This window comes from Alternaria viburni (genome assembly GCF_023758015.1).
Source record: "Alternaria viburni strain BMP 2772 chromosome Unknown scaffold_2, whole genome shotgun sequence".
Lineage (NCBI taxonomy): Eukaryota > Fungi > Ascomycota > Dothideomycetes > Pleosporales > Pleosporaceae > Alternaria > Alternaria viburni.
Genome location: NW_026055771.1, coordinates 1,066,118 through 1,092,182, shown reverse-complemented (window position 1 = coordinate 1,092,182; position 26,065 = coordinate 1,066,118). Strand labels below are relative to the sequence as shown.

Genomic DNA, 26,065 nt, shown 5'->3' with positions numbered 1-26,065 from the left:
TGCATTCTACCCACAGACTCATCGCTGTACATCGTCGCTTCATCGTTACATCAACAGCAACATCTCACGCGGTAGACCCTGACCCAGACTCACGAATAAATTTAGTGTGACGGCTCCCCTCCCAGCAACCCGGTCCCTGTACCTGAATCCCCAATCCAAAACAAATCAATAGTGCGAAACGAACATGAAGTTGCCTCAGGGAACGTTGGGTCTGCTGTCACCCGTTTCGAGGCGTGAACTAGGGGCGGCGCTAGTGTATTAGCCCGTGTATGTGGATCGTTTTATGGGTTGTTGAATGTCGTTTGCATCGTTGTGTGTTTTGTCTGGGGGTCTGGAGGCCTAAGGACGCAAGAGCTTGAAGGGTTCTTCGGGATGTTGGTGCATCGCGCAGTGGCGGTTGGCAGGGACAGTGAGAAAAGTGTCATAAGATTGCAGGTATGCATCCAGTCGTCATTACTTGAACGCCCTGTGCCTTCGCTCGCCCTCCGCCCATCGCAATTCAACCTGGAAACCTACATAGGAATCCGTCTCATCTCATCCAAACTCCAATACTTCCTCATATTCTCGGCTTCCAACTGCTTGACCTCATCATCCAGATGCTGCCATAAAACTTCGCCAAAAGAATCGAATATCTCCTTCAACTCGCCCAAACGCAACTCTCGCTCCCCACCCTCGCACTCTTCAAGGTACTTTTCTAGCTTATCAAGACCCTTGTGGATCTGCTTGTGCTGGGTGAGAAGGTCGAGTTCCTTCTTGAAGGCGGGCATCTTCTTGGCCAAGACGGGGAAGATGTGCTGCTCTTCTATTGTGTGGTGCACTGTGAGATGATCTATATGGGAATGGTTAGATGATGATACTTTTTTGGCTGAGTTGTGGGTGAAACTAACGGCAAAATTGCTGGCCCATGCTGATAAATTGGCGGATGGACATGTTCTTGGGTCTCTTTTGTGCCTCACATGCCCCGTAGAGAACTTTCCAGGTCGCTCTGAAGTTATCGTGGAAATAGTTCATGTGCTCCGCCATTCTGTTATACTGGCGAAACTCGGATGCGGAGAGTTTAGGTAGAGGCTTTTCCTCATTGGCCGCAGGGGTGGAGTTTGGGTCATTGACTACAGGAGGGGCTGGTGCAGTAGGACCGTCATCTCCTGAGATGGTTGCCATGTTTGCGGGGCGTTCAGATTGTTGCAGTCTGGGGCTGACCGTGGAATACTGCCTTCCAAACGATGTCAGAGCAAGTCGAGGTGGGGCTCTGAGGATGGATGCGATAGATTGAACACGCTTCATACGCTGGAGAGAAAAACAACAATGTCACTCGAAGACGATGTAAAGATATAGTTTGGGGTATCTATGTTTTGCGTGGCACAGCCTTGCATGCTTGGGAGGTGATTACCCATCTAGCCACTGGCGGCTTGTGAAATTTGCATTAGCAAGCGGCCGGCAGTTGCACTTCCCGATCCCGGTAAGACGCGTTGATAACGCGCCGGATCACGTGACTTCGCTATCACCAACGCGACCATGCTTATTTCTTTCTCGTTTTGGCAAACTTCTCGTGCCACTTGCGCGCTGACGGCTTCATGGCTGCCACTGAGCTGTCTCCACCTGCAGTTGTAGCAGCCTTGCTTTTCGCCCTTATCGTTGTATCGGATGGGAAGTCGTAGATGCCTTCGATGGCACCGAGCTGCGCGTCTTTGCGCCATACTTCGGGCAGGCGGTCCTCCCACGTGTCGGTGAAGTCGGCGATGAGGAAGTCTGCGCCGCGTTTGGCTTCCAGCAGTGTCCTGCCAGTAAATGCGACAGTCTTTTCCCGATCCAGACACGACCATGGTCCGTTCCTGTCGTTGTCTGCTGTGGATAGGTATGCCAGTATGGCCTCTACAAGGCCTGGCGGATGCCCTTCTTCAGCTGCGGCTTTAGTGATGTCGTTGGTCAAGAACTGCGCTTGTAGTTTGATGCCCTCGGCCAGTGCAGCGGCGTTGATGGACCTCCATACTTGTGAGAGGGCGTTCGGCGAAGGCTGGTATGATCCTCCATCGGTCTCAAATGCCATCAGCTCGTCCCATCCAACCTGGCATTCCCCATCCGACAAGGGCGTATCGCTGAACATGCTCGCCTTGCTCCTGCCATTGCTAGTCGCGTCGACGTCCCCTGCAACAATGTCGTATACCGGCAGTGCCTCTCTCAGTAGGGCGGTGGCAGACGCGGTGGACGCATGGGCTTCGAGCGTCGCGGTGCACAGCGCAATGGCGCGCGTGGCAGGGGTGGGTATCTCGTTGCCATGGGCCTCGAGCGCGGGCTGGGCTATGTAGAGCGAGTTGGAGGTTTGGACCTGGCGCAGCTGGAAGGTCTTGTTCGGCGTACAAAGTACTGCATATGCAGGCTTCGCGTTGGACGTGCCAGAAGCGGCAGACTGGACTTGGGATTTGATGGAGAGCCTAGCGCGTGTGATGAGAAGGGTATCCGCATGGAAACGACGGGTCAGCGCACCTACAGCGGCGGGTTGGGCGCGTCTATCAGCTCAACAATCTCGGGGGGCAGCTCTAGCAGGCGGAAGTGCTGCTGCTGGTGGGCAATGGAGAAGGGCACACCGCCTTCATCTTGCTGCGTGGCCATGTCCTGACTCAACACGCACGACGGCAATCTCAGGCTGCTGACAGTCTCAAAGTCTGTTGTACCTCATCTCGTCGCGGCAGCTGCTATGACGACGGTGCTTTTTTGTTTGTGGACACTGCGGGGTGCGGCGATGTGCAGCTAGCAGAGAGACGGATCGGACGATACGCTGCAAGGGCATCATTTGCAGGCCAAAAATACTTGTCACCGCGGCCGCTTGCTGGGAACCCCATGCTCGGGCGTGTCGCACCTGTGGCACCTTGGTTATTCGCGCTGCAGCTGCCCACCCGCGCTTGGTCGCAGCCGCATGACCGCTTTCTTGGTTCGGGCTTCAACAAGATCCATGGGATTCGTTGTTGTTTAGTCCCGGGACGCGCCTCCACTGTCCCTTCTCTACCCCAATGGCTTCCTAGCACCACCGACTCGGACGACAACAACACCGCCTGCCCCTCTGCCGCTGCGCCCAGCCATGCACCCACCGTCCTAATTGCCTCTTCACTGTCTGACTGCTGCCCGCCGTCGCCGTCACTCGTTTCCGCGCAATTGGCACCATGGTCGTAATCAACCCCGAGCCCGCGGCCCTGTCCGCCGAGGACCTGTCGCTCTTCTACACGACCGACGAGCTGCTCTCCAATTCCCCCATGCTCATCTTCTACGGTCCGACGGCCACTTCCACCCAGGCGACACATTCGCGCATCCAGGCCCACGTCTTCACCCCGGCCGGCTTCCAGAACTTCGCCCGCCTGATTATCTCGCCCACAGCCACGTACTACAATGCCGTCACATGTCTGCCGCGCGAGGAGCAGGGCGACGAGATATGTCGCGGTCTCGCCTTCAGCCTGTACAAGTACTTCCTCGAGCTGCCCGCGGAGATCAAGAGCGCTTGGGAGAGGCGGTATGATTCCTCCGCCAACCTGCCCATGGCCCCCAGGCTGTTCTCCGAGGCGCATGCCGCCATTGTCGCTGCCAGGATGATCAAGGTCGAGAACGTCGCAGATGTCATAATCGATGTGCGCCATGCTTTGGGCGAGCAGACGCTTTCCTGGATAGATCTGGATGTAGTCCTCCCCCAGGGCAGTGTCACGAAGCTGGAATCGCGCGAGTCCGGCCAGTTCGAAGACCTCGAAGAAGACCTCATCGAAAAGCGATACGGACAGTACGCGCCCGTCGTAAGGCTGTTCGGAGACGGCGCCTTCCTCCCGACCTCCAAACTCCGCCGCGCACCCTCCAAACCGACCGCCCTCAACCGATCACAATCCTTCTCAAGGAAACAAAAAGAGACTCTCCGACGGGAGATGTGTGAACTGTTGGACACGGAAGAGAACTATGTCTACAAGCTGGACGAGCTGGTACACACAGTAGCGGTCGAGTTCCGTGAGAAGGCCAAGCAGAAGTCGAGCTCGAGCTCCAGCCCTACCGAACAAGCACTGAGAGGCTTGTTTCCTCCCAGTCTGGACAAGATTCTAGAGGCCAATTCACAATTCCTAGACGCTCTACGTGTAATTCTAGAAGAGTCGGAGAACGGAGCCATTGAGGACATTGAGACGGCAACGGACGATGTCTACATCGCCCCCCTGCGTGGACAGAAGGACGCACCAGATGTTACTGGAGCGGCCGCCGTTGCCAGGGCTCTTGTTGAGTGGCTTCCACAATTTGCAGATTGCTACACCGACTACATGGCGGCCCACGGCGACTTCTCACAGCTGCTGAAGCATTTCACAAAAGACACAGCCTCCAGTTTCTCCAAGCGAGTCTACGAGACGGGCGAGCAGCGACTCACATCTATGCTCATCGAGCCTGTTCAGCGCCTGCCACGATACAACCTGTACATCGACAACATCATCAAGCAACTGCCCCTCAGGCATCCGGCTATTAAGATTTTCCTCAAGGCAAGGGACATGATCTCGGATATCTGCACAAGAGAAGGTCCCACGGCGCAGCAGATCAGAGTGTTCGATCGCTTGCGTAAAATGGTGACTTCATGGCCTTCGGGATTCAACCCTAAAGGACGGATGATCTCAGCCATTGATTGCGTAGAGCTGTCCCCACCATATCACGGGGAGTTATCTGGACCTGCTACGGTGTCCGGTATCATGGTACTCTTCACGGACTTCTTGGTGCTTCTTCAAAAGTCGGAGGATGGTTCCATCAATGCGCGTGGCTTGCTCGCCGAGCTCGACAACCCCAAATTCGCCGACTCATTTGATGGAACTACGGAGCTCATGTTTCATCAGTACTTGAGCCTCAGTGACGTATTTCTCAGTGAGCACTCAGAAGGATCTATACTCCAAATGATATCCCCGGTACCGCTCGCCAGTCAGCCCGGACGACCGAGGAGTCGAGAACGCCAGAAGCTTGGCATTCGCATGTTCTATCTGCAGGGCTCTTACGAGGGTAAAGGCCACAAGGTTACCGAAGAGCTCACCAAAGCTCGTGTCGAAGGCCGATTTCCGGAGGCGGAGCGAGAGGGCGGCAAATGGGACGTTCGAAATTTGCCAGGCGATCTCAGTTTCTTTTCATCTATAGCGGAAGAGGCAGCTGGCCAGCAGGTGGAAGGTCGACGCGAGCCTGCGAGAGTGCAGATTCTTGTCGAAGGGTCGAAGTTCACCAAGCCTATTCAGGTCGGCGACAGCGGCGTCGAGCTTACTGTTACCATCTCCATACTTGGCGACGGACTCTATCTGCTGGAGTCAAACGGGGCCTATGGATACACAGCACGCGACAAATTAACAGACCAAGAGTTCCGACCTGTTCTCACAAAGCGCCTCGCCAACTACTTCCAACTGCGGAACAGCGTTAAGAACCACACACTGGCCGAGGCGTATCTGACGCGAAACCAACAGATACTCAAGTCACTCGCTCTGGAGATGTACGAGGCAGAACCACAGACTGGTAGTAAGAGCCGTCCACATTCTCCAGTGAAGATGCTGTCTAGTTTCTTTGGTGGCAGTGTGAGTAGTATTGGCCGCGAAGGAGGAGGCTCTCGTAGACTCCAACGCAATGCGCATACCATGGGGGAGGTCCCGCGCATGGCACCTCCGGTTCAACTTGGGCCGAATCGTACGTACAGCCATGACGGGGAGATGTCACGCCCGACCTCCTCCAGCACCACCAAGAGCGCCACCTTCAACGGCCCAAGCGACCCCTTCTCAAAGCTTGAAGACACCTTGGCAAATCTGACTCTGGCACTGCACGCACGCAAAGGGAACATTGTCGGACGCTCTGTCAGGGCGAGAGCTGTCGCCGATGAACTCGTTGTCAACGAACTCTACAATACGCTTTTGGAGAACCCTGCCAATCTTGAACTCGCTGGTCAATCATCTGTGGATGTACTTTTCGCAGTGTTTGAGAAGTTTTTGAGCGTCGCTTGGAAAGAGCGAATGGGTCCTGTGCTGTCGCACGCCACATTGGTCTCATTACAGATGCGATCAGATAGCATGCCACCTGACGAGTTCGAGGAGTTCTTCAAATACACTTTCGACCAGTTTGCCCCTCCAAACCAACGAGCGTTCCGCGCTGTCATCAATCTGCTAGCCGAACTGCTCGATGGCACCAGCAACGATGGCGATCGAGGCATTCTCACAGCAGCGTTTGCCGAGATGTTAGTGCCTGCCGGCAACGCAAACGACTTCATCTCCCTTATGGACCGCTTGGTGCAAGATATCGACGCCCTGTTTCCAGCCGAGACACCTGGGTTCAGTACTCCAAACTATGGCTCTATGGACTCCAAGAGTCGCTACGCTGCTGCCGGCTCGCTCAACTCCAACACATCACTGCGGAGACGTTTTGGCTTTGGTACCTTGACACGCGAGAACAGCAAGTCAGAGAATGAGTCCAAGGTAGGCTCACTCTGGCGCTCATTAAGCAAGAACAGCCATGGCACAGACCTCCAGTCGCCCAGCGTGGGGAAGGCTGGTCCCGGGCACCTTGGTCGCTCCAACTCGATAGACGCTGCTGCTCGCCTGTCGCCAAAGCGACCGTCCTCTCGCGACCGTCCGACTGTTCTCGGCGCGTTTACGTTTGAAAACGCGAGTTCAAACCAGAACTCGAACTCGAACGCTAATGGTCGGTCGTTCGTGGGCAATCTTGGGACAATTGGAGAGGTACCTCCCACTACTGGGCCTCCCCGCAAGAAGCGCCGCTCTTCTTTGAGCGATCTCAAGACGTTGCAGGATGCTGACGATGTACCCGAGTGGTCCCCGCAGACTCCTCGCAAGGTCGATCCTGCATTGCGCCACGAAACACGCCAGATTAGCGAGTCCCCGCTGGCTCCTTCAGCCGCTACAATGGCTTTACACAAACACACTTCGTCGATACCGACGCCTACCCGACTAGGCTCACCGCTGCGGGTGGAAAGGACAGACAGGAAGGAGAACTCCCCTGCAGTCGGCTTGGATCGTCCAGCACACATTAGGGGAAAGTCGGTCACGATGAAGCCAGACGTCGATGATGAAGTCACCATCAAGTCAAACAGCCCTACGAAGAAGCGAAGCGAGACTGTTTCAGGCATTCCCAATCCTCTAAACCTCCCGAACAGCTCAGCCATCCCCAATCTACGACCAACTACGAGTGCTGGTCTGCATGAACGAACGGGATCCGGCAACGCTGTCAAACTGCCACCCTCGACTCCACGATCTCCGACCAAAGCCAGCACTCCTTTGACTGGGAGCCCTCCCAAGAAGCTGAGGATGCAATCACCTCAAAAGCTGCGCGAGCGACTGCAAACTCAGCAACACGATATCGACACAGCTTCGCAAGCTTTGCAGAATGAACTGAGTGCCATCGGTCAAGAGCTGAATGCTAGAAGCATGCCGCGTCTGACAACCCAGAGCTCCGCTCCATCGTTGATAACGAATGGGACAGCTGCAAGGACGGCTGAAGCGCGTGTGGCTGCTCTAGAGAAGCTCAGAGCTACACTGGAAACCCTCTCTGCACGTACTTCGGGAATCTCAAACGACGTAACAACTTCACTACAAGTATCGGAGGCTCGATGCAAGCACCTAGATCAGTTGTACCGCAACGTAAACGCGGAGAACGAGGCACTGTACGTGAAATTCAACGAAGAGCTAGAGAGGGTGACAAGCAGCGCTCGCAAGGGAAAGGCTAACGAAGAGGTGGAACGTCGGTTGAAGACGAGCGAAGAGGAGCTGGCCCGCCTGCGAAAAGAGAACGCTAGACTGAAGAGGGAGAATGCTGGGTTGAAGGCGCAAATCAGAGAGTGAGTAGTCGTCAAGACTGCTCAATCGCCCTGATGTGTGTCAGATGGGGGCGCGATGTTGACGAACCTGTAGTCTGCTCAGCGTAATTAATATCGCGGCTGTAAGGTTCGCCCTGCTTCTGGACAGTTTTGCTACGGCGGTTCTGGCATGGGTACAGTACGTAACCATACGTGCTTGCGTTGCGGTCGCTTTTCTGACCATATTCCCTGTACTTCTTTTCGTCGAACTCGGGCTGATGGCCCTCGAGCTTTCAGGTTGGAGTGTGGGCGCGAGGGACTGCGTTATGATAACATGACATGGCGTTAGCGAAGCCACCTTTAGAGCAATATACCATCTGCTTTTTCTTTTGCTAAACGTGCTTTCCTCGATGCTGACCTCAGGTGACTTTGACAAGGCAGCAGGGGTGGCTAGAATTCGTGTCGCATGCTAGAGAATGTCATCAAGGTAGAAGCATACATTGCCCTAGCAACTGCTTACTTATTAAGATATGATGGTGTGGATGCAGCAACATTGAAACCTTAGAAATGTGACACGAATTCTGGTTACCTCTGGTGAAGGGTCCAACCTGTCTCAGGGTGCAGACGTGGTGACGGTGGCAGAAGAAGGCCAATGGGTTCCCCAGTCGCGCAGCCTCGCCAAGTGGGATAGCAGCCTCAACCCCGCTAGTTTATGCATGTGTTGGCAGGGCTTTGCAGCTACACGGCCGGGGCAGTTGTGCCGCGGTTATGCAGCTTGGTGGCCTGGTCTGGCCTCTAAGGGAAGGTGCAAAGGTGTCGGTATGCCGTTGTGCTGTGTAGCTCAGGGCGGAAAGGACAACTGGGAGTGTTTCATGGCGTGTGTAGTCGAGCTATTAATGGAGATTGATGAGCTGCCCGGGTGCGCTAGAAACAAAGTCAACGTTTCGCGCTCGATCGGGAGGGTTTCCGCTAAGGCGGAACTGGACGTGTCGGACGACGATCACTGACCGGGCTCGTCGAGCTGGGGATTAGTCTTCGTCATCAGCGGCTTCGATAAAGGCGCAGGGCAATCGCTTGCGTGCATGGCAATTCGCGCAAGCTAAGAGACCTCATCCCAGAGCCGGCCGCCAACCTGCCCAGACGTGTCTGTCCTGCATCGTCACTGCTTCTCCACCCCGGCCGGAAACCGGATCCGTGGACCGCGCTCACCCAAACCAGCGACGAAACGTCGGCGCTCCACAGCGATTGACCCTTTCTCTACCACCCTTTGGAAGCCTCCACGACGGAGAGCGGCAATGACTCTCCATACTCCATCCAGGACCGAGTGCTCCCGCGCCTGCGACCTTCTCCGCCGACCAACACCACAACGCGCGTCCCAATCTCCGCCGCCCTCACCCTCTCGCAAGCTACCGGTTGGCTAATATATATCACCGCCACCATGGCCTGGTTCATGAGAGGCGTCCAGAGTGCTGTCTTTCACTATGCCTCGTGCGCCCCCTGCACCGGCTACTCGGACGGCAGGAAGAGACGGAAAGCAGCAAAGGCCGCGAGGAAAGTGCGGGAGAAGCTGGAACTCGAGCAGCCCGACGCCTACCACCATCCCGAACCCACTGGGACCAATATATACTGGCATGAGGAGATCGTCATGGGCCCAGGACCGCCGCCACGAAGGGCGCGGAGGACCAACACGGGCACTACAGGCAGCACAAGGGGCATGCCAACTCGCGGAACACAGGGCTCGGCTATGAGCAAGGGCGGGAGCAGCATCGATGTCGACCAAGCAGGTGACATGCGCCTGAGCGACGATACCCTCGACGACGATGAGACATGGAACCACAAGCGCTATCAGAGGGAAGACGAGGATCTATGGGGCCACGACGAGCCCTCGATAAACCTCGAGCAGACCATGACAGGCTCGTCAACAGGAGGCGCCGGCTATCAGATACGGAGACCAGGCACTTCAAGATCCGGCAGCTACTACACCGCGCGCGCACCACCCGTCAACGATCTGCACCCTCCTGTCGTCAGTCTCCCCTCTCCCGACCCCCTCGACAACCGATGGATGCTCCAACCTCCACCCAAAGCTAGTGTCATGGCTGGAAAAGAACGAGCAAGAAACAGGAGTCGAAGTGGCAGTGGTGCCAGTAGTCGCGTCGAATTGAGCTTGGGTCGCCAGGTCAGCACAAGGCACCTGATGAACAAGCTGGAACGAGGCGAGACACCCGAGGCCCGCTCAGCATCGCCGAACGGTTCGTACTTCAACCCATCACGGTGCAGGACCCCACAAGCTCGGCCGCCCTCTGCCACGAGCAGTTCACGCCGAAGACAGAGAAGAGATACCAAGGTCGACCTCGCCATGGCGCGGACCGAGACAGTGAGCACCCAGCATTCATCTGGAGACTCCAGCGACACAATCGTCCGAGGCAACTCCGCACCTCGTTCCGCAGTCGTCCCAGACATCAAAGTGATCCGCGTCCGTCAGAGCCGACCCGCACTCTCCACTGTTCTGTCCAGCAACTCGGGGAGGAATGGCAGCGACGAAAACGCACTCCCGCTTCCCGAGAAGCCCAGTCCAGCACACCACCGCTACACCACCACGTCGACCCCCGATTCTATCCCTTACTACACCAAACATCGCGAACCTCTCAGCTCGTCCGACATTTCGTCCCTAAACTGCCTCCAAGACCTCGTGTCCCCTCGCGCCCTCCTCAACTCGCGCTTCGTCTCCGCACCACTCGTCGAAGCCAAGATCCGCCTACCGCCTTCAGAAGAAGACATGGCAGCAAGAGCACGACGGGATATGTCCGACAGTGGCTTCAGCCTATCGCGAGATTGGGACGAAGAGGAAGAAGGCATCGTAAACGTCCCATTCGATCGCAACTTTGGACCGCCAGAGAGGGATCCCAGGTTTAGATGGAGTGTCGACTTTTGAGTGCATCTCTACCGCCTTCACCACACACACGCTTCACTTCTCCCCGCGCGCATCTTCAGCGTTGGCATCTTATTGCATTGCATCGCATAGCCGATTTCTCCACCTGTTTCTCTTTCCCTTTGTTACCAGCGATGATTTTGTTCCGCAAAGCGAAAATTGCATACTCGCATTTTGGATAGACACGAACTTTGACGACCTCCACCAAATGGCGTTTTGGGCGGGTCCTGATGGAATCAGGCATCGTTTGCTTATTTTCTTGGGTGCTGGCTTTTAGCATCGTCACCTGTTCGCTTCTTCATGGTATGGGTTTTGTATATATCGCTGCATTAGATATATGACTATTCGAGAGTGAGCTCCAGGAAGAGCTTCATTTCACACCACAAATATCTGTCCTCAATTGGTACATGCATTGCTCAGGTTTCATTCATGTTAACACCGTTTGTATACTGACTTGAGGTAATCGATTGATGCTTGCTTTGCTTTCTAACATCGCTCCAAAAACAATGCACACGCATGCTACATGATTTCCCGTTCCATTCGATATCTTACAACTCCGCGTAAACATGATCTATCGTGCGCCCAGATCCCACAACCTAAGCGTCTCGCCCTTTCCGCCCCTCTTCTTGTTGCCCTTCTCCTTGCCACCCTCGGTCAACTTCAACATACATTTCGATACAGCCGCTAAGCACTCCAGTACTTCGCTCATCCTGCCTGTCTCCAGCAGACACCTCTGCACCCACTCGTTACTCCTGTCCGCTACTACAACAGCTACTTCCATGGCCTTGATCGCGGGGTCCTTGTTCAGGAACCAGGCTGCCGCTTGCAGGACTGAGAGGTATGCGAGAATCATGTCTGGTATGTAGGCCTTCATCAACTCCCAGGTCTTACTTGTGAGGTATTCAGGATCGGCGGCGGAGGCATCGGAGATGGCAGGGATGAGGGTGTCGAAAACGTTTGATATCGAGTCTAGGAGCGCTCTCGTGCGTTGGATATCGGGCTTGTGTTTCGCAGAGGCCCCGTCCTTCTTGCGTTCGGCGCGGATTCTGTAGCGGGTGTTAGTTGGTGTGTTTAGAGGAGGGAAGAGAAAGTTGACTAACTGGATGAGTGTCTGCTCCTCTTCACGCCATTCACGGAAGAGGACCAGTAAGCGCACAGTCTGCTGGAGGGTGTAGTATGAAGTGCTACTCTGGCGCATGGCGTTCACCGTCCTCCTGTGCCGGTCTGCGCTGGGCAGTTTAGCCATGGGAATAGCGGCAGCTCGGTCAGCAGTAGACAGGCTGTCACGGTGTTCATGCAGTCGCTGCTCATCCTGCTCCTCTGCTCCTGGCATTGTGAAATCAAAGGGGTAGCCGAGCAGGGCTTCTGTCCTGGACAAAGACAGGGTCTCGACGCTGAGATCGCCGATGACCTTCTCAGCGGCGGCAAGTCGACCATTGACTGAATGATATGTCAGCAAGTTTCCGTTTGTGCATGTTAGACGTGACTTACGAAGGAAGATGATCAGCGCGCTCTGCAAGTGTGCAAACGTCTTCTCGAAATCCTTTGCGACATAGCTGTACCATTGCACCGAATCGACAACAACCTCGTCTTGTGGGCTTATTTCAGCACCGTCGAATGTGCGCTTGACACGCACGCCTGGCCATAGCAGCTGCTCGGTCGGAAGTGTAATCTTCTCCAATATGTTAAACCGCCTGATAGGATTGGTGATAACGCCATAGCCATCGTTGGTGAAGTGCGTAAATCCACTATCCCGCGAAGCAAACGTGAAGCTCTGCGAAATGACCTGGACAACATCAATCCGGTATGACTCCATCAGCGCAACGGAGTGTCGTTGCTCAGAGCTGTTCTTGATATCGGGAAGCACGCGCGCAAGGCTGTAGGCTGCTCGTTCGGGGATGAGTTGCGCGGCGTATAGTGGTATAGTATCGAATCGTTTGGTGAGGCGCAAGAATTCGATATAAGCTGTGATGACATTGTCCATGGCTAAGAATTTCTTGTCCTGGTGTGTATCCTCGAAAAGCGTGTGTAATCCGTTGCGAAGGACAATGAAGATGTGGACAATAATGCGGAAAGCGTGTGGATCTTTCGCAAGGGCCTGGTAATATGGCTCTGCGTGGTATGTGCGATGTTCTCCGGCGGGTATTGGGCTTCGGTCCTCTTCTGGTGAGTCTGGGTGTATGATGAGACTGTGAGGTCGCTCGTCCTTGTCGAACATGTCTGCAATAGCTACACCGATCTTCAGCATCAGATCATCAGCGTCTCTGCCAATTAGCGCGCTCTGGATAAGTTTGATCGGAGAGACCGCTTGCGCTGCTGTGCTCTTCTGCTGCTTCAGAAGGCTCATCACCTTTTCCGGTGATTTCTCCCACTCTCCGATATTCGCGACGGCGTCCTGGAACAGAAACTTCTGAGTCATGCTTTCTGTCACTCGATTCGGGTGCTTCTTCTGGAGATATGAGTCGAATCGCGACAGAAGAAGTGCGTTGTAGTGCGCATGCAGATGGTCGTCCCAAGACCTGCAGACCGTCTGTACTTGCTTCAAGTCTCCACTCAACAGCCCATATACAGCGCCTTCGTATGGTATCCGAGCACCCCTTGCGGCGTAGAAGCACATGCGACGGAACAGATAGCCGACCGTCGGCCCCGCGACATTCGGGCCACCTTCAGGATGGCCCTCGTACGCAGCTCCAATGCTAACACCGCGCCACGACTCGTTTCGCTCGTAGCACCAGTCGACGATTGTCTTCCAGGGGAGTCCCCGTCGCATCATTTCGTATGCGACCATCCAGAGAGAGCGCTCGTAGTACTCGTCGCTCCGTTCGAGTGCGCGCTTTTGCCTAGAAGGGGCGTCCGGGTCCAGTTGGGTAACGAGGTTCGCGGTCCTGTCTGAGGTCTTGAGATTCGAGTTGATGGGCTTCAGAGGTTGGTCTATGTCGTCCATGCGCTTCGCCTGCTTGATCTTTGTCTTCGTCTCCAACCATCCGCTGGTCCATGTATGCGCGCCCTTTCCGGAGTGTTCCTCAAGCCCTGTAATAATCGCTTTGACGTCGCTGTCACTGTCGCGCGCTGTTTGTTCCAACCAGCGAAGGACAAGCGCCTTCTCTTTCGCCTGGTCATCCTCCAGCAGAAAACGATCCCAGATCTCACTATTCTTGCAGTATCTTGCAGTTCCCCCAGCCTCTTCCAGTTGCGCTTGCTTCTCGGCAGCAGAATCGGTGCCAGGCTCGGGGTTGTAATGTTCGATGACCAGCTTCAACAGTTTCCATGTCGCAAGCTCAGCCTGCCATTCTCGTAGTTCTCGAACATTCGCGGAGACGGAGGCGGCGTTCGGTTCGATGGACGAAATGACTGATTGGGACGACTGGCCGAACAGACTCTGGCCCGGGTTGTCTGACGCATCTGCCATAGTCTGTATTTGTCGACGAACAGTCTTGCTGAGGCTTCCCTTGTTCTCTGCTTCGGTCGTTCTCTTCAACTCCTTCACGTGTGATTCCGCAACGTCTTGGAACTTGCCGACCAGCTTGACCGTGGTCTGGTATTTGGCTTTCTTCGATTCGTTGCCATGGACATGCCAATGGTCTACTCGCTCCGCAAACTTCTCCACCTCTTTCCCTACACGTTCGGCCATTGCGCGCAGCGGTTGTAGCGGATCGTTGGGTTTGGCGCCGTTCGTGGCTCGGGATGTTCCGAAAAGGAGCGCATTGTTGTTGTTGGACTGCATGAGATGTCAGCCTCCATTGGAGCGGAGTTGGAGGTGTCTCGGGAGGCAGCAGGATCTCTCTAATGACTTACCTGAGCTGCAGTCGGCTGCGACTGACGCGATAATGATCGTGAAGCCATGGCGGGTGGGAAGTGTATGAATTCGGAAAGGCGGGAAGAAGGCGATGAGATAGTCTCAGTGGTAGTTGATCAGACGCGCCCCAATGACGTGTTGGGAGCTGCGATGCTCGTGGTTGACTGCCCCAAGCCCATCACAAAACACAAGTCGCGCGCCGACGGTCCCTGCCCTTAGCGCGTCGCCAAGCTTCGGCGCGCTAGTGAACATAAAACTCAAAATCTGCCCTTACCCAGAGTCTCTCGGCACAATGTTTTCACAGGACGGCGCCTTTAGAGTCTCGTCAGGAATCTTCAGTTTCTCATGACGCGCTCGTGCTGTCCTAGATCAATGCGCTTTCTGGTAACCTGGCTGGACTCCCAAGTGGGGAATGACAGTGCGGATGATATAGGAAGTGATACATCTCTTAAGCTAACGACCCATTGCTCGAATGGCATGCGAACGTCTTAGGCACCATATTCGTCTGATTCTCTCGGCTCATACATCTCGATGCGCCAGCCTCGCGAAGGGCCCCTTTCCATGAATGTACTCTGGCAAAAATGCATAGCTATGATGTTCGCTGTAGCTGGTGTTCCAATATGCATGAGCCAGACGACAGCGGAGACCATGTGGACGCGATGCTACGTACCGTCGACTTCAGAGAAACCGTGCTCCGTTGCGACACTGCTAGTGACGCGATACTTTTTCATAGAGAGGCCGAGGATCCAGTGTTAATCGCAGAAAGAAGCTCCAGGCGTTTTGATTTGTTATGTTACACGACTATAATTACACGGGATATGGATACAACTGTTTGCTAGAGGCTATGATATCCCTTTCGCACGCTGCTCCATCTTGAGTCTGAGGTGTCGTTAGAACTGCTGATGAATTGAACGGATCTCGAGACTCACTTAAGGAGGGTATATTTCGGACAGCTCACCGTGCTAGCATTCTCCCCTTGCTCTTTGTAGAAGGCGTTGCAGCATTCGTATAGCGCATCAACCTGGTTTTGGTCAGGCTGCGTTCAAAGCCGTTCTGTGTTCAAGGGCTCTTCTGTAAGACATGGATGCATACCTCTTTTCTGCACTTTTCCTCGTTGTAATTATTCTTCTGTATGCAGTCTACCACTTAGCTCAGTATGATACAAGTTGACTAGATACACACTTTGAATTGCACATGCTCTAGGATGACACGGAGGATCTGTCCTCAAGTCCTTTTCCATTTCTCCCTTGGGTCTGGTCAATTTGGTACTCGCCGCCGGTTCCATAAGCGTGACATCATGAGCATACCATTGTGAAAATAGCCAACAGCCGCAGCGATGCAAGAGTCGATATGCAAGGTTTTTAAAAGCAGAAATCCAGAGGCAGAAAAGATAGCGACTTGGTAAGAGAACAGGTAAGACGAATTATGTCGTGCAGGTAAAGGTGATGAAGGTGAAGCCGGTTGGTTAGGGCTGGCCAATGCTTTGAGAGCGAGACCCCACTAATTCTCAGTGCTCCCACCTCGTCGTCGTTGCGCTTTCCTCCTGCACAGAACTCCTCACGCGTTGCCACCGCTCCTACATACACCCGACGCGTCTGCCCAGCCTCACGAGAGTCTTCTATCACCCGACGTAATCAGCACCAAAGCGCCGGTATTAAGGTACGGCTATCTCCGCACTATATAAAGCAGCCTCCCCCACGACAAAACGGCGCTTCCTCATTCTCCACCGCTTCCGCTGGATAGCCAACTGACCTCGCCGAACAGCCCTACCCGACCGCTCTGCGACTCAACACCTCACCTAGACGCCCACGCACCTCCCACGCCTCAAAATGTCTGACAACGGTTCGCCCAACGTGCAGCAGAAGCCTGAAGACGGTGGCCAGAGCGAGCACCTCAACATCAAGGTCACCGATAACAACAACGAGGTCTTCTTCAAGATCAAGCGCACCACTGCCCTTGGCAAGCTCATGAACGCCTTCTGCGACCGTCAGGGAAAGAACATCTCAAGCGTGCGATTCCTGTTCGACGGCCAGCGCGTAACAGCCGCGGACAACCCAGACACGGTACGTGAGAGAATTGCAGTCGCCTACATACAGCGCAAGGCTGCGCTTCTGGGAAAATTGCTAACGCGACACAGCTCGACATGCAGGATGGCGACACCCTTGAAGTCCACCAGGAGCAGATTGGTGGCTGCTGACCGGCGACCCTCCGCGACAGTGTGCAGAAGTCCTTACAGCTGCACTGAATCTCGACACCTAGTGGCTAGGCCGTCACCTTGTATACCCACGAGTGCGACCTGCCGAAGACCTACGAGGACACGATTGCTTTCAGCGGCGGCGATGGCGGAAAAGAGGCATGGGTTTTGCTTTCACATATGATACTATGGGTTCGGGCGTCACGGATTTACCAAGACCGCCCTTGCGGCGCGATTTGAGTCTTCACGTATTAGCTGATGGTGCGCCATAAGCGAGAGGGATTGAATTTACTACATACTTTCCATGACTTATATGCACGTGTCTTGGACCTAGCAGCAATGTGCGGCAAATGAAGATTGGTGCTCATGGAATCTCCAGCGAAGAAGAGGTTCGGTTCAACATCGAGTAAAATTAGTGCTCAATAATCCCATCTGCTGTGAAAATAACTAGCTACCATTTCCATGTTTCGTCAATATCAGGTAAACCTTTTACATCTAATTTACACATCTTCGTAGACTATATGTACATCAATACTAAAACTACATGCAGAACATGGTCTCAGCATAAGAGCGTTCAACGGCTCTAGTCATCCCAAACAGCCTTCTTCCTGGCTTCCCTCTCCTCCGCCTCCTTCTTCTCCCTTTCCTTTTCCTCGGTCCGCCTCTTCCTCTCCTTCTCCCTCATGACGCGGTCATACTCCCTTTCCTCCTCAGTCCTCTTCGGCGCTCTAACACCCAACGCACCCGCAATCATCCTCCCAGCTACCGACGTTGTCTTCTCTGGCCTTTTATCTGGGCCTCCTCTGCTCGAGCTCCTACTCCCACTATCGCTCAAACTGGAGTTCAAGTTGTATGGAACATTGTCCGGGTATTCGAATTGCGTGGGACTGGCAGGTGTAGGCGGCGGCGGGTTTGGCGGGTTATCGCGCGAAGTTGTGGTCGATAAGGGTTGTAGAGAATCGTGTGGTGAGCCCTTCTGTGCAGACTTGCCGAGGTCTACATCCTCAGTCTCAGTATCCGACCCGCTGAGTTCGGCTTCCCAGCTATCTGCGACGGGCTTGGATTTGGGCTTCTGCGCGGTTTTCTGCGGATGCGAGGCTGAGAGCTCCAGGTTGCCGAGGGTGTTTGCGATTTCTGGGGTGACGGCATGTTAGTCGGAGCTTCTCCAATTGGACGTCTGGTGCACGAAAGTGCTCGATGAGGGAGGTGCGTACCTTCTTCGCTTGGTGTCTTGTTCATTGGCGCCATATTATTTCTTCTGCAGTGCGTATGCCGTGTGCCGTGTGCCGTGTGTGCTGTAACCTTGGGAGGGTCGTGTGAGGCTTGCGATGATTTGCGGGGTAAATGTTCCGGTTTCTTTGAGCAAGATGTCGGATGCGGGGACGATCAATCGTTTAACGCTTCTGACTCTAGTAAAATGGCAGTAGCAAACTGTCAAGCAATTGAGGGTGCAAACGAGAACTTAAGAGTAAGGGTTCAACTGAGCCGTGGAAACTAATTATGGAAGTCCACGGATCGCTCCATCGTACGAACCGTGGAACTGGCTAGCTTTCCCCTGCGCCGATTGCCCGCAGAATACTAGGTAGGGTGCCTGTGGGGAAGGGCGCGCGTCACAACGCACGACATGCTTTCTGCGTCAGATCGATTGCTTCATTTAGGTGCGCGACCCACTCTCTAGATTCTAGAACGTCTGGTGTTCGAACAAATATAGATGTGGCTATGAACTCGTCTACAGGGAGTGAGGGTGGTTTGCGCAACACGTACGTGCGTGTTCTTGCATTCTGGACCGATGGACCCTGGAAATGGAACAGAGTGATATTCAGGGGATAAAGCCTAGACTTTGGGCTCCAGACTCTTACTACAGTTTCACACCACCACCGTGTACAATGAAAACAAAAGTTCAACAGGTGCGCTGCCGTCTACATTAGTATTAGGAACTAAGCTAATAAAATCTCCAAGGCAATGTAGACTTCTAGGAGGTACCTACGTGCTGGTCACTCTCATCATCACGCACGAGCTACAATAGATACTGGGCTGGCAACCTATATCTTCCGTTATCACAATATAAACACCCAGCACGAATGAATGGTATTCGGGGGTCAACGAAGAGAGATCTGGAGACGGGTGAAACAAAGAAGAGAAGCAGAGGAGGGCCAAGGCGAGTATAAGGTGACAGCATCGTCCTAGTGTACCAACTACGATGCATACCGAAGAACAACATGCTTTTACAAGGGCATACATGATTCGCATCGACAAGTTCCATGTTCCCTCTCCAGCTTATCCATCTCCAGCTTCAACTGTGTTTCTAATCTTTCCAGCTCCAGCTTTACCATCGTGCCAAGATTCAGACGGGTGGGCCAATGGTCGTTCGTTGACCGGGCATCGAGAGCACCACTTCCCGTTTCAATCAATGAAGTCACCGAGTCCGTATTACCAACAGGAGAGCACATCAGCCAGCCTACGGCTTGCAGTGTTTTCGCTCTGCCGCTTGCAGACTCAAGCCTGGATACAATGAAGGGTACCGCCACGCCTATGGCAGCATCAGGTATGACGGGCCGGGAAATCACGGAAACTTCGTAAGAACCCACGCATGTGTCGTAACTGTAAATATCCTTCACAGCATGCCTGATCAGCTCCGCAAGCTCGAACAAGTGTGGGCATAATGGGTGAAGATTGAGGTGGTTTTGTGCAGCACCCTGGCGAACTCTTTCGAGAAGACTGAGCTCGAAAGACTGCTGGATGTTCTTAAATGAACTAGCAGTATTATTCATCGCAAGATCCCGCGGTCCGCTTCCTATCAGGTCCATATCGGGAGTTCGTCCGAAAGCATGACCGACTATGCTGGACACGTGGGTTGTGTGTTTTGCGAAATATGGTTGGCGAACCGCTTGGCAACAATCTAGCGTGTTCAATACATCCTCTTGCTCGAGAGGTACATTCAAAGAAATGCGTTTGGAGAGGCCGTCAGGAAATGTCGCTGTAGCGAGGATTATCCTGATAATGTAGGAGTAACATCCGAGATCTTTTATCGCTTTTGGTTGCAAATCTCCGAAGACAGATAGCAGAAGTCTTCTCTCATTTGGCTTCAGGATGTTCAAGACCGAAAGGAGTTTTGGCAGGTTGGGAGTGGTTCTGCAGAATGCGTTCATCTTGTTGTATATGTAAGCCAGTACATGTTTGGTCTGTTTTGCAGCGACTACAGGACAGTCAGTGGGGCTATTGTACCATGCTACTGTATGTGATCATACCAGAAAGCTTGGAAACAGACGCAGATCCAACCCCCTTCGTCTTAGAAAGCGACTTATTCCAATCCCGGGTCCAGAACTTGACACACCTTGCGCAAGGTGTTTGTTTTTCGCACTAGTCATGATTCAGTAGCTATCTTCGTGATGTTATGAGATATGAGCAAACGTACCCTTTTCTTTGTATGCTCACAGCGAGAACAAGAGCCACCGAGAAGAGCAAGGTCCTGCATGTTCCCCTTCTGTGACCCCGTACGAGGTTCCCTCGTTACGCGAAACTTCTCTTTGTTTCCAAATGAAACAATGTGGACAGAGGATTGTGGTATTCGCGCTCGTTTTGACACACGCTGCTCCCGGTCACGTAGCACAGGGTCCGGGTGAGCATCGTCAGAAATCTGCCTTTTGCGTTCAAAAGATGGATTGCTCCCCTGATGCAATGGCTGTTGCACGTGAGCAGATTTCGCGATTTGCCAGCCCGACAACCAGGTGGGTGAAGATGGCGTAGAGTCTGTGAACTGCTCGGGTAGTTGGCTTGATGGTTGCGGGAAGGAACGAGTTCCAGTATCAAGCAGCATGTTACAGTTGATCGATTGACGCCACGAGCCAGTAGTGTCGTCTTGTAGTCTCGGCCATTTTTGGTCGGCGCTACCTGCAAGTTCCATGCGCAAGTCGAAGTCGCTGTTGCATGTCTCCTGACGCATGAAGACCTGGTCATTGGGTTGGTAATTGCTGAAAGCGGGATAGAAGTTGGATTTGGGCGTAGAACATGTTGTACCAAGTGGAAACCCGTCGCAACCAGGCATATCTACGAGAGTACTCTCATGGGAAATATTGGAGTTCATATTCTCATAAAGGCAGTCTCGGGGCTTTGGGAAATCTGGGAAGGTGGTGAATTGTGAGTAGAAACTGCTGTCAGTGGTCATGTCCCCAGAGCTCTGGACAATTATAGCATCAGAGTATGTTCAAGTTCCCGTAATTTGAGGTGTCATTGGACTTACAGGCTTTTGGAACTCGGTACCCGTATCACAATGCGTCCAAGTCGAATAGTTATTCAGGCTCATGTCTGACGTGAAGAGCACGTCGCTTTCTAGCGTGTATGGTGCAGGTGCTGAGGGCTGGTCCAGAGGAAGTAGTAAGTTTGCGCTTGATGGATGGAACATGCCATGATGCCTCTCAGACAACTGCTCGGATGAGTTTGTACGCAGCTCGGTCATAAGGTGTCCATCGAATGCAGTGACTGCATGTAGTCCGTCGAACTCGGGAAAATACTGGCCATTTGTAGCTGGATCGCCATCTTCCATATGGATGTCGTTTGTGGGTCGAAACATATCGACGAGACTGACTGCCTAGGCAAGTGCGATGGAACGACTAACGAGGCTAGCTAGGGAATGTGTATGCGAAAGAGACGCGGTGCAGGTGGGCAGCAGAACCTCAACCTGAAGTGCGGACATAGAAACATGTTAATAGAAAGCGAGCAATATTGTCCACAGTAGACCGGGACTAGGGTGCCTGCCAGAGAGCGCATGAAAAAAAAAGGCGATTGCGCAGCATTCTCAGCCACCTACACGTCGTTTCCTTGGCTCGAGGCTCCGACAGCTCAAAGTAGCCTAGCTTTCACTCCGACATCCGCATCCGCACTAGCTCTCCCTCACCTGTCATCATCACCAGTTGACAGAACCCGCATGTCTTCCAGCATTCAAGCACAAACTTCCTTCCGACGCCTCGAAGTAGTCTAGCAAGGATTTACGCGATGTCCCTCATCTCATTCCGACACTCGCAATAGGTATAGCCAGAGCACAGCCTTCCAAGACCGTTACACATCGATATGTTATCTAGGGTAGTCAACGATATGGTAGATAGTCACTAAATCGAGCTCATGTCACGATGCGAAACAACTACATATATACTAGTAGGCCTCTGCTTTTGGTAAACAGACATCTCGCTTCCCACAATAGCGGCCCGTACAATCACGAATAATAATACATACTCCATTCACGACTCCCGCAAGCCTACATGACCATGTCTTCGACACCGTGGACACGGAGCGAAGTTCTCGAGCTGCTCACCCTTATTGCAATGATCATCATTTCCACTATCACGGCTGCCTGGCACATATTCATGAACCACAAAGTGAGCCTCCTCGCAAAGTTGCGTAAAGAAGTCACGCTGACATCACTTTCTCCTTTTAGATCCAGCGACACCTTGAAAAGGCGGGAGGAAGAAACTGAGCAGGGCCGTTCTTGTGACGTTGGAGTGCACTGAGAGAGCGACTTACATATAATGTGAGAGAAGCTACCGCATGATATACAAGCCATAGTATTGCACAATACCACTGTATTTGAACTAGAAATTACAATCAGACTGTGACGATGAGCAACGAGAACTAATGATACAAAAGCAAGACACGGACAATGCTTGCTGAACCGGATGAAACGCCGCTGATCAGACATGAAAAATACCCATGGGGTATCGTCGAAACAGTTATGCCAGACCCAAAGTACCAAACGCAAGCCATGCGAGATAATAATCAAAACACCGAGATATGCAGTGCGCCACATGCGGCATCATTACTTCTTTATAGACTGGAGCCCATTCTTGGCTCCTCGTCACTTCGTCGGATACTCATCTTCTTCTTCGCTTTGCCCTTTTTCTTGGCGGCCAGCTCATTCGGCGGCGATTGCGTACCGCGGCTGCCGATCTGACTGTCGCCTTGCTTGAGTCCCTTGACTTCCTGAAGCATGTCGCGGAAGCCTTCCTCGAGTGTAGTCATTCGCGCAAGCATGATTCTGCTCATGCGGTTGGACTCCGAGTCGTTGTCGCTGCCCTTCTGCATCTCGTGTGCTTTCATTCTAGCAGCCATCTCGAACTGTGTGGTGAACGACGCAGGTAGTCCGTTGAGGTTACCAAAGTTGGGGTTGAGGTTGTTGTCTCCAAGGTCTGACGCCAAATCCAGGGCAATAGCGTTGAACGAAGGCTCGCGTGCTCCGTGGCTTCTAGACAGCAGGTTGGACGATATCCCGCGTGGTGGCATAATGGCACGAGGACGAGAAGGAGCCGCAAGAGGTGGGACACTAGTACGCTTTGGAGTTTTGGCACCTGTGCCACTCGAACCGTCGAGACGTCCGGGAGTGGCCGTGCCAGTGGCTGTTCCACTGCGAACGCCTGTTCTTGGTCGCTTTTCGGGGGATGGAGCGCGGGAAACGTTCATATTCTCCTTGACAGGGCTGAAGAGGATCGTGCTTGTGGAAGTGTTACGGGCATGTCCCGGTTTGAATCGCCTCTTGCTAGGCGACAAAGGCGTTTTCGACTTGAAGCTGGAATCAGAGGGCGACGCCACGATGGCGGGTGTACGGCTTTGCGACTTGGGCAAGACAGTCATTGGCGTTTGGAAGGACTCGTCTTCAGAAGATTGGTATCCTGTCTGAGGCCTCTTGCTGTCTTTCTGGCTTGCCTCAATCCGTGGAGTAACTTGCTGATCAGAACTTGCGTCGTCATCCTCGTCGTCTCCATCAGCATCCGTCTGCTGCGGCACCTCCTCCATGACCATAGCCAAACTCAGATCTGGTTCTTCTTCCTCTGCTATAGCTGGGGTCAATGGAGTCCCAGCGTCATCAGGGTCAGAAACCACCGTCCTGGTAGCGAGTGGGTGCCTGCGCCTTGGCTGGCCGGCGGTCTTCGTTCGCCGAAGATGTGGCCTATTGGGCCCTTCAAGTCGGTCCAAAACTGACCGCGAGTCGTCCTGAGGTGGTTCGTTCTCATCATCATCGCCCATTTTCCTCATCCAATCGGATACGACGTTACCCGAGTTCCTCCTAGGTGTTGGGTAGCGGGGAGTCGGTTGGAAGCTAGAGTCGCGGAAAGGTCGCCGGAACACCTCCTCGAGTGCCTGGTCCTTCTGGAAGGTAGTGACAGATGGCTCGCGCAGGCGCGGACTGAACAGCTCAGTAGGGCCTCGGATGCTGAACGCAGGCACAGGCGCTTTGGATTCAGCCCGACCCCGTTGTTCAACCAGATCAGTTGGGCCGTATGATAGATGTGACAAAAGAACACGCTCGTAAAAGAAGATTACGAACAGAATAGGAAGGTGGGTCAGCTTGATGACAAGCCGGTTCATGCGTAGGAACTTCTTGAAGGACATGGTGTACTTGAGCGGGATCAATAGCCATCCAATGATGTTGGTAGGCGGGATGTAGGAGAAGAGAGCATCCGACTTGACCATGGAAATGGTGTTGACTGCAAATAAGAACTGATGCTCTTCATCGGCATTCTTGACGACTGCCATGAAAGAGTTTGTCAAGACCGTGATCAGGATGGTGACGATAAGGAAGTGACAAATGAAGAGGAACAGAGCAAGCATAGTCTTGCCGAGGAAGTTGACCTCACCCCAGAGATCCCAAGCGGCGGGTGTGAAACCCATCACCAGCTGGAAAATGGCGTATGCGGCGTCTGACGCACCAAGATCTCTCTTGAAGGCCAGGCTAAATGCGACGAAGAAACCACTGCAGCTTATCACAATGAGGACGAGAATCGCAACCAAGTCCATGGCCATCATCTTAAAGGCGATGAGCAGCTGCGAAAAGTATCGGTAATGATCCAGTGCCGAGAAGAGTCGAGGAAAGAGTAGGACAGCGGTAGATCCAAGTACATCGTATGCCATGGCGGCAACGCTATGGCGACTGACATCGGGCATGAGAATTCCGTAAAGGCGTAGGACGTAGTAGGCCATGAACATGAGGAGGATACCCAAGTCAAAGGCATTCCACACACTCATAATGTATAGACCGAAGCCTTGCTCTGAGAAACCGACCACTTCGTCAAGCATGTATCCAGCACTCCAGAACCAGAAGAGCACCTCGAGGGCTGTGATGTCCTCTGACTTCTCAGCCAGCACCGCCAAGAAAAGACCTAGCATGATGGCGAAGGAAAGCGTCGAGAACAGGTTGCGGTAGCGAGGAACACGAAGGCGGGAGAGCTTGAAGAGGGAGGCATCGTGGGGATCGTAGAGGGTCACTGTACGGCGGAGGAGCGCAGCGGGCGGGGGGAGTGGAGGCGCGGGCTTGGTGGGCGACATGCGACGGGACGGGCCTGTTCGTGGGGAGGCATCATCGCGGGTGTTGTACCCGCGTTGTTGAGGAGAGTCTGGCTTCCGGTGTAGATTGTCGGCTGCGGAGTGGAAGACGATGGTGCCGGCCCAGATGGCTTCGAGCTGGCGTACTACCAGAGGATGGGCGAGGAACTTCTTGGCCTGAGCGCGAATGGCGATCTCTAGGGTGGAGATGCGCGCAGATCGGTAGGCCTGTCGCGACCAGTTTGCGCCGCCGGGGGTGTTGTTGCCGCGTCCCTGCACCATCATGCCCTGGAGCGGGTCGAAGTCGTAGGAGAGGGCATCGATGAGCTCGCGCGTGGAGAACTCCTTGAGCAGGCGCATAGCCAGCAGCTCGCATATGAGCGCCCGCGTCTTGCTGACGCCCACATTGCCGGGGTTCTCCTCTCCCTCCTTCTTGAACTGTAGGCAGTTGGCGAGCAGGCAGTACAGGAGACCGCGCGAGAACTGGTCGGAGCGAATCTGCTGCTGGATGGGCTTGACGAGGAACTGCGACACCTGCGGGGAGCGCAGCTGGTCCCATGACAGCGTGGTTTCGCATCGCTGGACGAGGATTATGCGGATCGCATGCGTGGTGTTGTAGATGGGTATGCGATCTGGGATCTTGTCAGTGCGATGCAGAAGCAAGCATATTTGTGCGCCTACCCAAAACCTCAGAAGAAAAGACGGGCAGCAAGGGTCCATCCCGCTGGCGGTCTTCGTCTTCGTCGTCATCCTCGCCTTCGTACTGCGCTAGGGCATCCTGCTCGTCCTCGTCGTCTTCCGAGTCCTGTCCATTCTGGCGGCGGCGGTAGCGTTGGATGGCCGCAAGCAGAGGCGTCGTCTCAGAGGGCCGGCGTGACTTTTGGCGGAAGAATGAGGCGAACATGTCACTACCTCGAGCCTCTAAAGGAAACGGGATTCCTCGTCAGCGTCGGCGTAGGTAGGGGAGAGGGACGGGGTGCGAGTCGGGTGGGGAGTGCGAGGTTTCATCACCGACGGGAAATGAAGCACAAGCAGGAGGATCGTGAAAAGGGC

General features: G+C 53.9%; 8 protein-coding genes across 8 annotated transcripts; 3 read left to right on the top strand and 5 right to left on the bottom strand.

Annotated features, from left to right (window-relative positions):
• Positions 1–512: 512 nt before the first annotated feature.
• On the bottom strand, positions 513–1,161 carry J4E79_001309 (uncharacterized protein; the record flags this gene model as incomplete). Its single annotated transcript, XM_049350219.1, has 2 exons — positions 513–829; positions 888–1,161. The coding sequence occupies 2 exons, from the start codon at positions 1,159–1,161 to the stop codon at positions 513–515; spliced, it is 591 nt and encodes a 196-aa protein (XP_049215378.1).
• A 358-nt stretch (positions 1,162–1,519) lies between these two features.
• J4E79_001308 (uncharacterized protein) lies at positions 1,520–2,610 on the bottom strand (the record flags this gene model as incomplete). The annotated part of the gene is made up of 2 exons (XM_049350218.1): positions 1,520–2,432; positions 2,489–2,610. 2 exons carry the CDS (start codon positions 2,608–2,610, stop codon positions 1,520–1,522), a joined length of 1,035 nt encoding a protein of 344 aa, XP_049215377.1.
• A 548-nt stretch (positions 2,611–3,158) lies between these two features.
• Positions 3,159–7,829, top strand: J4E79_001307 (uncharacterized protein; the record flags this gene model as incomplete). Its single annotated transcript, XM_049350217.1, has 1 exon — positions 3,159–7,829. The coding sequence occupies one exon, from the start codon at positions 3,159–3,161 to the stop codon at positions 7,827–7,829; it is 4,671 nt and encodes a 1,556-aa protein (XP_049215376.1).
• Positions 7,830–9,221: 1,392 nt separating this feature from the next.
• J4E79_001306 (uncharacterized protein) lies at positions 9,222–10,715 on the top strand (the record flags this gene model as incomplete). Its single annotated transcript, XM_049350216.1, has 1 exon — positions 9,222–10,715. One exon carries the CDS (start codon positions 9,222–9,224, stop codon positions 10,713–10,715), a length of 1,494 nt encoding a protein of 497 aa, XP_049215375.1.
• A 568-nt stretch (positions 10,716–11,283) lies between these two features.
• Positions 11,284–14,555, bottom strand: J4E79_001305 (uncharacterized protein; the record flags this gene model as incomplete). The annotated part of the gene is made up of 4 exons (XM_049350215.1): positions 11,284–11,758; positions 11,813–12,152; positions 12,204–14,430; positions 14,508–14,555. The coding sequence occupies 4 exons, from the start codon at positions 14,553–14,555 to the stop codon at positions 11,284–11,286; spliced, it is 3,090 nt and encodes a 1,029-aa protein (XP_049215374.1).
• A 1,782-nt stretch (positions 14,556–16,337) lies between these two features.
• Positions 16,338–16,705, top strand: J4E79_001304 (uncharacterized protein; the record flags this gene model as incomplete). The annotated part of the gene is made up of 2 exons (XM_049350214.1): positions 16,338–16,571; positions 16,646–16,705. 2 exons carry the CDS (start codon positions 16,338–16,340, stop codon positions 16,703–16,705), a joined length of 294 nt encoding a protein of 97 aa, XP_049215373.1.
• Positions 16,706–17,285: 580 nt separating this feature from the next.
• J4E79_001303 (uncharacterized protein) lies at positions 17,286–17,950 on the bottom strand (the record flags this gene model as incomplete). Its single annotated transcript, XM_049350213.1, has 2 exons — positions 17,286–17,836; positions 17,917–17,950. 2 exons carry the CDS (start codon positions 17,948–17,950, stop codon positions 17,286–17,288), a joined length of 585 nt encoding a protein of 194 aa, XP_049215372.1.
• Positions 17,951–22,519: 4,569 nt separating this feature from the next.
• J4E79_001302 (uncharacterized protein) lies at positions 22,520–25,916 on the bottom strand (the record flags this gene model as incomplete). Its single annotated transcript, XM_049350212.1, has 2 exons — positions 22,520–25,644; positions 25,694–25,916. The coding sequence occupies 2 exons, from the start codon at positions 25,914–25,916 to the stop codon at positions 22,520–22,522; spliced, it is 3,348 nt and encodes a 1,115-aa protein (XP_049215371.1).
• Positions 25,917–26,065: the final 149 nt, after the last annotated feature.